This window comes from Aspergillus glaucus (assembly GCF_001890805.1).
Source record: "Aspergillus glaucus CBS 516.65 unplaced genomic scaffold ASPGLscaffold_18, whole genome shotgun sequence".
Lineage (NCBI taxonomy): Eukaryota > Fungi > Ascomycota > Eurotiomycetes > Eurotiales > Aspergillaceae > Aspergillus > Aspergillus glaucus.
This window is the reverse complement of record NW_019170470.1, coordinates 535,171-548,929: the sequence shown is the minus strand read 5'-3', so window position 1 is coordinate 548,929 and position 13,759 is coordinate 535,171. Positions and strand designations below refer to the sequence as shown.

The 13,759-nt window shown below is 49.0% G+C and overlaps 5 protein-coding genes across 5 annotated transcripts; 4 read left to right on the top strand and 1 right to left on the bottom strand.

Annotated features, from left to right (window-relative positions):
* Positions 1-16: 16 nt before the first annotated feature.
* Positions 17-1,896, top strand: ASPGLDRAFT_647214 (Zn(II)2Cys6 transcription factor). The gene is made up of 4 exons (XM_022548811.1): positions 17-115; positions 184-346; positions 399-1,490; positions 1,598-1,896. The coding sequence occupies exons 2-4, from the start codon at positions 276-278 to the stop codon at positions 1,719-1,721; spliced, it is 1,287 nt and encodes a 428-aa protein (XP_022398404.1). The 5' UTR covers positions 17-115; positions 184-275; the 3' UTR covers positions 1,722-1,896.
* A 1,061-nt stretch (positions 1,897-2,957) lies between these two features.
* On the top strand, positions 2,958-4,843 carry ASPGLDRAFT_50251 (uncharacterized protein). Its single transcript, XM_022547270.1, has 4 exons — positions 2,958-3,019; positions 3,073-3,260; positions 3,339-4,097; positions 4,170-4,843. Exons 1-4 carry the CDS (start codon positions 2,968-2,970, stop codon positions 4,827-4,829), a joined length of 1,659 nt encoding a protein of 552 aa, XP_022398403.1. The 5' UTR covers positions 2,958-2,967; the 3' UTR covers positions 4,830-4,843.
* A 274-nt stretch (positions 4,844-5,117) lies between these two features.
* ASPGLDRAFT_38014 (putative nitrate reductase) lies at positions 5,118-8,398 on the top strand (the record flags this gene model as incomplete). Its single annotated transcript, XM_022544894.1, has 6 exons — positions 5,118-5,357; positions 5,423-6,736; positions 6,791-6,954; positions 7,004-7,392; positions 7,445-7,568; positions 7,630-8,398. The coding sequence occupies 6 exons, from the start codon at positions 5,118-5,120 to the stop codon at positions 8,396-8,398; spliced, it is 3,000 nt and encodes a 999-aa protein (XP_022398402.1).
* Positions 8,399-9,289: 891 nt separating this feature from the next.
* On the top strand, positions 9,290-10,612 carry ASPGLDRAFT_50250 (putative sexual development protein (LsdA); the record flags this gene model as incomplete). The annotated part of the gene is made up of 2 exons (XM_022547269.1): positions 9,290-9,442; positions 9,495-10,612. Coding segments are annotated over exons 1-2 (842 nt in total), but the record flags the coding sequence as incomplete, so codon positions are not given.
* On the bottom strand, positions 10,457-11,707 carry ASPGLDRAFT_98146 (polysaccharide lyase family 1 protein; the record flags this gene model as incomplete). Its single annotated transcript, XM_022550621.1, has 4 exons — positions 10,457-10,795; positions 10,849-11,082; positions 11,137-11,233; positions 11,283-11,707. Coding segments are annotated over 4 exons (1,095 nt in total), but the record flags the coding sequence as incomplete, so codon positions are not given.
* Positions 11,708-13,759: the final 2,052 nt, after the last annotated feature.

Below are 13,759 nucleotides of genomic sequence, written 5' to 3'. Positions count from 1 at the left end.
AATATTCATGTACATATCATTACATGACTGCATTTGTACAAGAGAGATAATAAATAACTACATACCACCCCAGGGGTAATTCCCACTGAACTACTCCGTATATCCAACCTGGACGGTATATGCCTCTTGCAATAAACTCACTTAATTGGTTGAATGCACAAGCAATAGCTTAATCTATTTCAGACGATCACACCTTGGCGAGACGAGACGCCCCGCTCAGCCTCATACCAGCCTAAATACACACTGGCAGCTTTCAGCAACTACAGCTACTCACCATGGACAGCAATACCAACCTTAAAAAGCGAAAACCGCATAAAAAATCGCGACGCGGCTGTCAAACATGCCGGTAATCCCACCCTCTCCTTTCCATACAGCTTCCAATAGTAATAACAACCCAGAACCCGCCGCGTAAAATGCGACGAAACCCTCCCAAGCTGCAACCGCTGCACGCGAACAGGCTGGAAATGCCAATACCCAGACCCTCTTTCATCCCCATCTTCTATACCAAGCTTCTTTCCCTCGCGCACCTTCAACACCCAGCGTGAATACCAGTACTTCGACTTCTTCCGGTTCCAGACCGTGACTGATCTCAGCGGCTGGTTTAGTTCGTATTTCTGGCATAGACTCGTCTTGCAAATGAGTCATTCGGAGGGGGTTGTGAAGAGGGTTGCTGTTGCGTTGGGGGCGTTGCAAATGGATGGTTCGTATGCTGGGACTGATCAGCGAATGGCTTTGCAGTACTATAATGAGGCGTTATCTGGGCTTCGGGGCTTGCTCGGTTCGACTGGGATGCGATCTATTGATGTCGCTTTGACAACATGCATCCTGATTTCTTGTTTCGAAGTCTTCCGAAGAGACTACACAGCCGCGCAAATGCACTATACAAGCGGCCTAGAAATCCTCAAGCTATGGCGAGGAACAAAGACCTACACAACAGTCGACTATCCATACCCTTCACGCTCCCAAGCAGTAATCCCCTGCTACGAACGCGCATTAATTGAACATTTCTCCCTCCTAGAAACACAAATCATCTCATTCCTCCAATCCCGCCCCGGCTTCGCACAAGACGCCGTCCTTTTCGAACAAAGCATTTCCAAGATCCCGATCCCGATGGACTTCTCTACACTCAACGAAGCAAAAGAAACATTTATCTTAATAATGAACACGACAATGAATCTATCCACGCGCGCTAAAAATAGACTCGTCTTTAAAACGGAAGATGAACCAGAACGCGATGAAAACAGCCTCTTCCGCCATCGCGAGACTTACAATGCGTCTGTGCAGTTTGCGGCGATTCTACGTACTCTTACGGGGGAGTGTCAGCTTGCGCTTACGCAGTGGATGGATGCCTTCGACACTCTATATCGTCGGATACGCAGTAATATGTCCGTCCAGGAGACGATGTCGACTTCTGTTCTGTGGCTAGTGTATACCGTTCTCTACACGCTTTTCGCGCGAGACTTCTCGAAGGGGGAAATGGGCTACGACACGTACGTGAAGGACTCCGAAAACGCAGTATCCCATGCCCTAGTCGCAATACGACACCACCACCGCCAATCCCAACAGCAACAGAACCGCCAACCAATGTTCTCCCTAGGCCTAGGCATAATGTCCTCCCTATACTTCATCGCGACAAAATGCCGCCATCGCGGTGTCAGGGATATGGCACTCTACGCACTCTCTGCAGCGCCGTTACAGGAGGGCTTGTGGAACCGGGATAGCGCGTTCTTGATGACGCGGGTGTTGGTTGAGATGGAAGAGGAATTTCGGATTCCTGGGACTGTTGGGCCGGAGGGGATTCCTGTGGAGGCGAGGATTATTGGGGTGAATTTTTTGTTGAGGGCTGAGATGGGGGAGTTGGTGCTTGTTGTTGATAGGCTGGGGGAGAGGGTGGAGAGGTTGGTGAGATATGGTAATGGTAGTGGGTTGGGGAAAGAGGTGGATGGGTAATATGGGCAAACCGGAGATATACCTGCCGAGACTTGAGGATTTTTTCTATCTGCGCCCCGGGAATATGTTATTTTGACATCAACAACTATTCTGCATATACCACGAGATGAACGACATCCCATGATACACCTCCAACGTCCATTTTCTTCGACAATCGGCACCGACAGGCGAGGTAGTACAAGACTACAACATCACCAAAGGCAAAACGGTCGTACAACTGGTGACTCGCGCACGGGATACCAGAACAAGAAAGGGATCCAAGAAGTCACTTGTCAAAACAGGGTACCTAGTACCTGCAATCAGCAAATGCTAAGCAATGGCAGTGAAAACCATAGCCACATTGTATGTACTCCGTGCTTTCATACATGTGACATGCATGTGCCTCGGCCCCCAGCATCTGATATCACTTCCCTTCCCTTCCATACTTGTACTTGTACTCTGCACTGCCTGCCTGCTCATCGACTGACGCACGCACATAGGTACATGGAACAATCCCGACATTCCAGCGAAACCCAAACCAAACGTTGCATACCGATTCCCATAACTCCTTGCATAGAGGAAAAAACCACCCATCCGACTGGAAAAGGACTCTTTCCCTAACCAGATTAACCTGTCTGTCTAACATTGTGTGAGACTGGCATATCGTGCACTCAAATAAACTCAGCACAAATATGTACTTTGTATCCGGGGGCTATATAACAGGCGATATCCCTTGCGTGGTTCCCTGACATAGAGATGTACAATGTCCCACATTATCATGCTCGGAATTCTTCATGCCGTTGGTCGTTGTTCCTTTTTTTTTTTTTTTTTAAAAATGTACGACGTCCGCGCTGTGCGAATGGTTTTTGGTTGATTTACTTTCGATCGGTCGTGGCTGAATGACGAAGGGTGAAAGACGAAGAAAAGAAAAACCAGCGCATACCATTCGGTTATCTATGGGATAGGGCAGTCGAAAACGCATTTGACGATAAAGACTCCTGCAAATGGGCATCACACCAGAGATAACGGTCTATAACGATGACAAAGAAAGCGGCGAATCGAAAGCCCCAACCCGCGATACCCATCTCAGGTTCGAGGAATTCTCACCCACGCTCGAAGAAGGATTCCAATTTCGACCCTTAGTTCGCGACGAGGACGTTGAACACCAATTTGAAGATGAGGATAGTGAAGCTCGCCATAGTCGCCGCTTGGCCAAGCGTCAAAATGCTGGATGGAGACCCGGGGTTAGGGAATGGCTGGTTCTCATCTGCGTGTCGATTGTGGTTATGATGGATGCGTTTGATGCGACGGTGGTGATTCCTCTGGTACCTGTATGTAATTATGCATTCTCTTGTTTGCGATTCCCTTGGATGTTTTGTTCATCGGCTGAGAAAATTAAATTGCAATAGTATCTTTCCCACGCCTTCGCAAGACCACTCGAGAACATCCTATGGCTGCCCACGGGTTACCTTCTCGCCAACGCAGGAGGACAGATGATCTTCGCCATGCTATCCGAGATCTTCAACAATGGATCTCTCATGATAGTCGCACTTCTCTTCGCCACGGCCGGAACAGGCGTCTGCGGCGGCGCCATGGGCTTTCCCGATCTGCTCGCCGGTCGAACAGTGCAGGGTATTGGCGGCGGCGGTGTAATGGCGATTTCGCTCTTGGTCGTGATGGATACCATGCCGGGTTCGCATTGGGCTCGGTACATAGGATGGCTGTCTACCGTTCGTGTTGTTGGTGCTATACTAGGTCCGCTCCTCGGTGGGCTATTTGTCGACTATGTCCGGTTCAACTGGGCGTTTTATTTCAACTTTGCGTTCTGTGCTTTGGGCCTGCTGATCTGCCCTTTTGCCGTGGACTTGGGCTCGAAGAAAGGCGCTCGTCTTTCCAAGTTTAAAAAGATGGATTGGCCTGGCTGTGTCCTGGCTCTCACAGGGGTTGGATTTTTCCTTGCTGGGATGTGTTGGGGTGGTACGGAGTATTACTGGAAGGACTGGGAGACGGTGATGCCAATCACGGTTGGAGGAGGGATGATCATTGCTCTTGTCTTCTGGGAAACGTTATGGGCAACACGACCGTTGTTCACATTGAGAGCGCTGGGTCTGCAAGATCCACGTTCAACAGCGATAGCCTATATAAGTAGTTTCCTTCATGGTTTTCTGGTGAGTTCTTGCGCTGCGACTGAAAAAAAAAAAAAAAAAAGCACCGGAAATAGAGAAACTAACCAGGAACAGATATTTTGCCAATTGCAATACTTCGTCCTATACATGACATCCGTGAAATACTTTTCTCGGTCTCTAGCAGGAATCGTCTCCGTCGTCCTCACAGGGCAAACTCTTATAACCATTGTTCTGGTATGCCAGGCCGGAATACTCAGGAAGCTCCAATCACACTGGACAATCCGGATTGGATGGGCAATAACCCTCACCAGCACGGGATGCTTCATCATTCTGCACAAGCGCACACCAATGCCCGGCGTGATATTCATGTTCTTCGCAGCAGGAACCGGCCATGGATTTCTGATCTCAGGGTATAACGCTTTCTTCACAGAAAAGGGGCTTCAAAGACAGCAAGAAGAAAACCGGGAGTCCGATGTATCCACCACTTCTTTGCCGATCTTGATGTATCCGCTTCTTAGAACATGGGGCATGTGCGTTGCCGTGCCTGTCATTGGAACCATCTTGTTGGGCCAATTGATACGGCAGATGAAGAAAAATGGACTTGATACCTCAAACGAGTTTTATATTCGTTTGAACGAGATCCTGTTGTCCGAAGGAGGAAGAGATGAATTGGAGATCCTGGATGGAGTTGGGTTTCGGCTGGTTTGGGAGGTCGTTACAGCACTCGCCGGTGTGGGAGGGGTTCTTTCTGTGTTCATCAAAGAGTCTGCTTAGGAGAAAAAAAAAATACGATATCTCTTCATCTTCAAAGGGCCAATTCAGTGCCACTCCCGATTCCGTACATATTGTTAGTTGACCAACTGACCATGACGTCAGAAATATCAAACGGAACGACGTAAGTGTACCTTTTTATCTTAGACTTACCCAAGTTAAACACGATTGAGACCCTTCGAAAGACTACAGAATCGAAGCGTCTAGTCGAATCATGGGCAGACGCTGAGATCAAGTACTAATTGCCCTAATCGAAATCCTCCGAGAAGACCCATCACTCCCTGAAGCAGGATGCCTGAGACGTCTGGAGCATCGAAAAAGGATGTCTTCAATGAGCCGCATTGGACGAAGACACACAGTCACCGGGTAGGGTTACGAGATGGCGATGACCGATTCCCCGGTCTGACCCACACCGGAGATGACTGGCGGTTTGAGATTGAAGAAGAGGCCGAGGGAAAGATCGAAGAACTGAAAGAGAAGGCAGCCCGCGGAGAACTTCTCACTGTTCGCGACTTTATTGCCAAGCAAGAGGTCAGTTTGTGTGTACTTGCACAAAAAAACAGATAAACTAACCTCATTCCACATCTCTATTGTAGGACTTCGAATTCAGACGACCAGAAGTACATCCGAAGAACCGGAGATATGTCCTGCACGTTACAGAAGATTTTATCAAAGAGGAACAAGGCTGGCTCATCAATGAGAGAAAGCGCCAACACGAAGATGAGAAAAAGCAAACACAGGATACAAATAAGGAAGATGACTCGGAACCCGAGCCCAAGAAGGGGAAGAAAGAGGACGAGGGTAAACCGGGATACACCCCGGAGCAGCAGGTGCTTTTGCGGAATTTGCGTGAGGAGGCACAACATATACGCTCCATGAAACAAAATGATGGCAAAGGTCGTTCGCCTGCATGGTCTGAATTGATATGGACGCAAATTGATGAGCTGGATCAATTCAGCCCAGATAACTGGATCGTGCGACCCGACACTCTAATCCGAATCACTGGCAAAAATCCGCTGAACGCAGAGCCGGATTTGTCAGAGCTTTTTGATGCAGGGCTCATCACACCGAACCGACTTCACTATGTCCGGAATCATGGCTCAGTTCCGAACTTGGAGTGGGCGAATCATAAACTTGAGATATCAGCTGGTAGATCTCTGGCGCTGCTCATGGACGACCTGACGGACCAATTTGAAAGCGTGAATATTCCGGTTCTCCTCGCCTGTGATGGCAACCGCCGAAAGGAACTCAATATGCTCAGGCGTTCCAAAGGTTTCAATTTTGGTCCTGGGGCTGTCAGTTGTGCTTACTGGAAAGGAGCTTTGTTGCGGGATGTACTTTTAAAAGCTGACATTGTGTCATTAATGGACGACTATCCAAGCGCGAGTCTTTGGGTTCATTTCGAGGGCGCAGATAATCTCAGCGAAGGGAGGTATTCCACCTGTATACCGCTTGAATACGCTATGAACCCGAACAACGATGTTCTGCTCGCCTATGAGATGAATAACAGCCCCCTGCCAGCTGATCATGGATATCCGCTCCGGTTAATTATCCCCGGATATGTCGGAGGTCGGTGCGTAAAGTGGTTGGCGAATATATGGGTGACAGACCGTGAGAATGATAGTTACTACCATATATATGACAACCGTGTCATTCCCAGCTTTGTGACGGATCCGAACTCCGAATTTGCGGATATTTTGTTTCATAACCCGAGTACCATCTGCAATGAGCAGGCACTGAACTCAATTATCGCGAAGCCAGCCCAGGGTGAGACAATAAGGCTCATCGATGTAAAGAGAGACCAAACATATCGGATCGAAGGATTTGCATATAGTGGAGGCGGGCAGGAAGTACAGCGTGTTGAGGTCAGCCTGGATGGAGGTGAGAACTGGTTATACTGCGTGCGGCGGGTGAGATGATAAGATGGGCATTTACTTTTTTTCAGGACTAACCTTGTCATATAGTATCCTGAAGCACCACTGCGGCACGGAAGGAAATTTTGGACATGGCTGTTTTGGCACGTTGATGTCGACCTTCCGCAAATGCTAGAGGCCCAAAACATCATCGTGCGTTGCTTTGATGTAGCGAAGAATATGCAACCTAACACGCCTTCTTGGAATTTGACAGGGTAAGTTCTTCTGTCTACACTTTGTGCAAGCCATAACTAAATATCCCAGAATGATGAACAATTGTTGGTACGTGGTCAAATCACAAGTCATCAACGCTTCTGACACAAACGAATTGCTCTTGATGTTTCGCCACCCCTGCGAACCAGGCACTGGAGAAGGTGGATGGATGGAACCATCCACAGAGATTCAGATGGAGCAAGCTAAACGCTCTGCAACAGTTTCTCAGAAACAATTCACCCGCGAGGAAATAGAAAGTCATTCGAGTGAAAGGGACTGTTGGATCGTGATTAACGATAAAGTATACGATGCCACCAGTGTTCTGAGTTGGCACCCTGGTGGCATAGCACCGATCCTCGATCATGCTGGGCGAGTTCATTCGGAGACGACGGAGGCGTTTGAGAGCATTCATGACGATTTTGCTCAGAAGAAATTGCAAGGTGCGATCCAATATCGTGGTGTTTGCGGTAGATCGTTAACGAGTGCCGGTAGAATGCGTCTTGGGAGTGGTGACCGACAAAGTAAAGGAGTTTATGAAACATGTGGCCGAGCAGAAAGCCAAACGAAGGGCCACGTCAGCCAGGAGGGATATGGATGTAGCACTGAGCCGGCATAAGTAAGTCTCGTTGTGGTCCATTGCCCAATGCATGCAAGACTCACCTATAGCTACTATGTAGATGGACATTGGTGCGACTGGTTCGAAAAATTAAGATGTCAGGAGATACAAATCGCTATATATTCCAACTGCCACCGTCATCCAAGACACTAGGGCTAGAAACTGGTCAACATGTGCAACTGGGATTCCATTTCCGAGATCGGCTGGTTTTCCGTCCCTATACACCTGTTTGGCCAATCCTCTCCAACCAGGACAAAGGCACTTTCGATCTGGTTGTGAAGACATACTATCCTGATCCAGGACAACCGGGAGGAACCATGTCGAATATTCTGGACTGTCTTCGGGAGGGAGAAGTGGTGGAGGTGAAAGGACCATCTGGGCAAATTAGATATCAAGGAAATGGAGAGATCCTCGTCGACAACAGAAGTTACTCTTTCGATCGTATCACCCTGGTTCTTGGCGGATCAGGGATCACTCCGGGATACCAACTTGTCGCCAGGATTCTATTAACAGAAGAAGACCGAACAAAGATCAGAGTTATCGACGCGAACAAGACCGAGGATGACATTTTATTACATGCAGAGCTTGATCGATTCGCACGGGAGAATCCGGACCAGTTTAGCGTCACCCATGTTTTATCTCATCCAGGGGATGACTGGCCAGGCGAAAAAGGTCATGTAGACGAAAGGATCCTCCACCAGTATGCGTTTGAACCGGATGAACGGTCTGTGGCGCTTTTATGTGGACCTCCAGCGATGATCAAGAAAGCGGTGCTACCAGTGTTGAAGGACTGGGGGTATCATGAAGACAAGAATCTGTTCGGGTTTTAGCTTGTATCCGAGACTTCGGCGAGTAGCTTGCCTCTATTGGTTTGAGATGTGGTTGTTGCGTCGGTGACCTCGTTAACTACTGTCTCACCAATACAGGAGTACGCATCTTCGCCAGCTCATACCCCCCAGGGCTGTTTTCATCGTCAACGTGAAACGCTCTTGGGATGTCGTCCTGGTCGTCGGAAGGTTGGCTTGTGTCTTGCGGCTCGGGCTCCTTTCGCGTGCGCTTGGACTTTGGTTTGAGGAATTCGAAGAGCTGTTTCACGGCAGAAATTACGGACATTCAGACGATTTGATGGGACTGCTGTTGGTTTCTGGGACTTGGTGCAATTAGTTTGGTGTGGCTGATTTGAATTTGATAAGATAGATGTAGAAAAAATAAGCTTATTGGACTCAGGCAGATTTAGGCAAGGCATGATGTTCGGAGCCGGAGTTTCCATCGGGGTGGACTGCTCTTACCCTAAAAGGAAACCATGAGGCCGTTCCTTCCATACGCAAATGCAGGAGCGCCTTCTCGATCGAGTACCACCGCTTACTCCTGATCACCTTCTATCCTCCACCGTCTCTTCTTCTCTCCTCCACCTTCGATCTCTTCCAAATCCATCCCGAACAGCATTCTCCCGTTACCGTTGTATCGACATTACTCTTAGTGACAACTAAATCTCTTTCTGCATCTCAACGAGAATGTTCTTTCTTAAATCCTACGTATTTTGCCTTCTGGCAGCTTCTTCCATTGCTTTCCTCGCCTCGACACAGTCCAAGCAGGTCGATTTCCCTCTCCCTGACAGTCTGCCCGATCCGTCCCCGAGCCAAATCGAATCGATCCAGATGCGAGCCGGTGGCACGTTGCCAAACACGCCCCCTCCGATGCGTATCAGCAGCGAGGGTATAAACAACTTGAAACTCATGGCGTTTACTGGATTGTCCGAAGTAGCTTTTTTCGATGAACTCCTTCGAAACATCACCACCAGCGTGCCGGGCTACCAGGTTGCCAACGCGCAGGAGCGTGACATCGTTATCAAGTCTCTGACTACTTTGCTTGCAGTATGTACTGGCTTTACATCTGGAGAGAGTTCATTAGTGCTAATAGTAGCAGCAAGCGGAACTACAGGCGATCGCGGAAAACAGTGGCCTTCGTCGTTTCAACCTCAACACCGTCCGGCCTTGTCGTTATAGTTTCCCTGTGTCCGACTACAAATCTGCGATTGCGCTGGGAGAGACTTTTACGAATTTGAAATTGGGGACGTTGCAAGATATCCTCACGCGGTTCGCCATGGGAAGTGACTTCGACCTGGCCCGTTTCGCAGCGTCCATAGCCGGCCAGAAGGGCCAACAGTCTGGCTGGTTCCGCACTCTTCAAAACAAGGTAGCCAGTGACGTGCCTTTTCCGACGACGGGCAATGTCGACTTTCTCTTTTCGGCTGTCCAGAGATTCATCGTGCCGAGAAACTGCTCTAGCATTGCCGATATTCCCCTGCATACCTTCCAACCGCTGAACATCCTTACGCCTCCTGGTCCCCGAACGCAGCTTATCCGGGTCTCCTGGAAGCCTACCACGGGCGATAAGTCGGGACAACTATGGATGACCTACATCAACCAGCTGAATACGCCTATCGCCGAGCGGATGAACATTATCTCTAGCAACAATGAAACGGTAGTGGCCGAGGCGTTGTTTCCGTATGAGAAGTACCTTTTGAACGGATTGACCATCGCAGCGGTAACCACCAGCGGCGGACCGTTTGCGAATGCAGCCGAGGTGTCACAGGCGACGGCGTTTGGACCAGGATTGATCACTGTTAACTGACTCGCATCATTGTTAGGTGCTTAGCAGCTACTCGTGTTGATACATGTTCTACGAAGGCTTTTGTATATATTATCCTCAGAGTCAATTAATTGAACCATGCGTTGGGTTAGCTTTTAACCAATAAGGATCCAAAAGTGAGTAATAAAGTAGGTACAAGAAGAGAAACGATATTATGCCGAGTTCACCAGCTAGCCACTAGGGCTATACCCTCCGACATGAGTAACATGTTGTTTTGAACATCCTCCTTTCCCTTTTTACAGGTGTCCCTGGCCAGCGTTGCTGGTGACGCTCGAGGCAACCTTAGAGTAAGCATCAGCAGAAGCAATGTTCTGGCCCTTGAACTTGGACAACAGGCTAGTGTCGTCCTGGTTGAAGGTACCAGAGTTACCGAAGCCGTTGACCTCGCAGTCCCGACCAAGGTACGACGAGCACTGAGCGTTAGAGCTAGCGTCAGTAGAAGTGAAGAGCTGGCCATCAACAGGGTCCTCGACAGGGGTAGTAACGTCCTGGAAAACGTTACCCTCAGCAAGGACGTAGCCACCCTCACCGATCTCGAAGGCGTGGCCAGAGTTATCGTGCCAGTAGTTGTTGACCTGTCCATCGTCAATATTAATCCGAATGCGTTATTCTTGAAAGGGAGACTTACAGCGTGCAGAACCGTGTTACCCTGAACCTTGGGGGAGCGGCCGCTAGTGTGGTAGATGTAGTTGCCCTTGAGGGTGACAAGGTCGTTGTTGCCGTCGAGGTAGATGCCCCAGTAGTGGTAGCCGTCGCAGGTGGCGGAGTAGTCGGATTCACCGTTGATGAAGGAATTGGAGATGGTGATGCGGTTGTCTTCCTCGGTGCCGAGGACGATGTGCTGGCGGCCGATGCGCTCAGTCTATACGATTGTCAGCTTTGATTCTGGGTGGCTTTAGGGAGGGAATTGGCGCACGGTAACGTGGTCAATCCAGACAAGGTCACAGTCGTTCAGGGTGATACCGTCACCTCCCCAGACGTACTGGGGGTTGATGTCGGTGACAGCGATGTTCCTATTCTTGTCAGAAGACAGCTTTCAACTGAGAGGGTAAAGAGACTCACTGAATGATAATGTTTGAAGCACCGCTAACAATCCGCAATCCCTTACCCTTAATAATACCCTTCGAGCCCTCACCCAAAATAGTCTTATCCGAAGCAACAGTAATACCCAGGGTACCCGCATTATCATACTTCACATCAACAGTAGGCGCATCAGGCTGGTAGTTGGTACACCAGTCATTCGAGTTAATCGCCTGCTGGCAAGCCGAGCCAGTGCCCCAAGGCGCACAGCCAGTCCCGGTAGTCGTGCCTTCGGTACCGGTGAAGTCGAAGGTCTTGGAGAGCACGATCACACGCGCCTCGTCGTCACCCAGATACGAGACCAGCTCGTCCGTGGAGGAGGGGTAGACGGCGGTTGCATCACCACCACCGGTGACGCTCTTGGCGAAGCCTTCGGCGGAGCCGGAGACGCTGACTGCGGCGGTGGTGGTGGTGGTGAAGGCAGCGACTGCTGCGGTGAAGAGGGAGATGTATCTCATGATCAACAGAGAAAAACAAAGAAGAACGAAAGAATGAATGAAGTGATCAGTGTAGAAAGAAAAGAATGGATGGATGGTTAAGCAGTATCGATCTGCGGCCGTTGAACATTTTATACCTGAAGCTCTCCCACGAGGTTAATATCGGGACATAAACGGATAATATCCAGACTCAGAAGTACCTGAGCTAGCACCGATTTCGGGGACAGCCGCTGCAGCAGATTGACACAATCTAGATTGATTAATCTTATATTGAGTCCCTCCGAGCCGTCTCACGATTCCCGATTAGGAAACCTCCGAGAAGCACGGGGCAAGTGGCCATGGCTGATAGGGTTGATCGAAACTCTGGATTTCACTTTGAGACGCTTATCTGATTTTTTTTATTTGCTGTTTTGTGGACCGAATGATTTCCGAATGCTTACTGGGATAATTAACCGGGGCAGTCTGGAAAAAAATGTGGATTCGTCGGACCCTCAGTCATGACCCATCAGAACCAGTGGACCGGTGACTATCACTGTTCATTTCGTGACTATGAGAGAGGTGAGGCTTGTTGTGCTGTATATTAAGGAGAATGTCGAATATTTGAGAAGTCGTATGATTGTACTCAATCCCTTCAGGAACAACCGAGGTTTGTCCGGATTGTGTAAGGACCTTGAATTTCAGGATATTCGATTCCTGACAGGGTTCTCTTCCACAAAAGAACGAAGTAGCAGATGGAGTCCACCGTGACCGATGAGTCGTAGTCAATTATGTCGTGGAAAGAACCAATCCGGACATGATTTGAGAGTCCGTGGTGGATTCCTTGGTCCGGCACTTCTTTGAATCCTCTTTCCGAAAAGCTCTCGCCCTATGTCGGTCAAGAACAAGTACAAAATGTTATTACCTAGATTTATCGGGCTAACAAGTAGAGTAGCTACATCCCCCAGCAAGAGGTGTCTGGGTGCGGGTTCGTCTGTCTCAAACGAATACTTTCGAGGGGGGCTTCGCAAGGTCCCAGAGAATATACCGAGCCTCAGTCTAGACAAGGTCGTTCCTTTTGGGTGATTCTAAATCGCACCAATCCGTAAAGTACCTATGGATGTTAGTCAGGCATTTACATGGCGCTTGATGTCTACTTACACCTTTTCGCTCATTGCATGGTTCACAAAATCGCTTCCACACATTCACTAAATTGTCAGAAAGTTGTCTCACGACTCTAACTTCCAAAGGGACATGGGGACCTTACAGCTAGGTAGACTTGAATGCTTCGCGAATCTTCCTGCACACTTTCGGCGGAGAGCTCCAGTAAATGGCCTCAACCGGGACACCCGGTACTTGCTCCATGAATAGTCACCAAAAAGCCCCCGGGAACAAATCCATTCTTATCTTCTTTCTCTGCCCTTTTTACATATAACCACTACCTCTCACTCCCCAACTACCGCAAGCCAACGCCAGAGTCGTAGTCGTCGACATCTCCCTCAAATCAGCACCATATCGTCCTCTGGCCGTTCATAAATGAGGTGCTGGACAATTCCAGCCTAGCAGGCCATTGATGGCCTCACTGAATACCGAAAGCTGGCCATCAAGCAGCTAGATAGCCGAGACTTGGAAGGTAATATATGACAACATCTTCCGAGAGCAAGTTGAGATTATAGGACTCTTTTGAGAGGCGGATCGATTGAGAAAACATTGGACAAACTTTCGGAACGTTATGGAAATTGATGTCGAAAATGAGCGCTAAAGTCGAGCGGCGACAAAATCTATGCCCAAAGCTGATAGATATGATGGTCAAACATGTTCACTGGCGCTGCTCAGTTACGGTGAGGCTTTAACAGATAACTATTCATGTGCAGTACCACTAAACGCCGAAATGAACATATGGCACCCAATGTAGTGGATCTGTCCTCTCTTTGTGGTCGTCATTGTCGCTATAATCGCAGGGGACAGCATCCCTTGGCAATCCGCCATTCCACCAATCCTCATTGTTGGTACTATAAGATCCAGCTGTGTTCCTAATCAAGGACA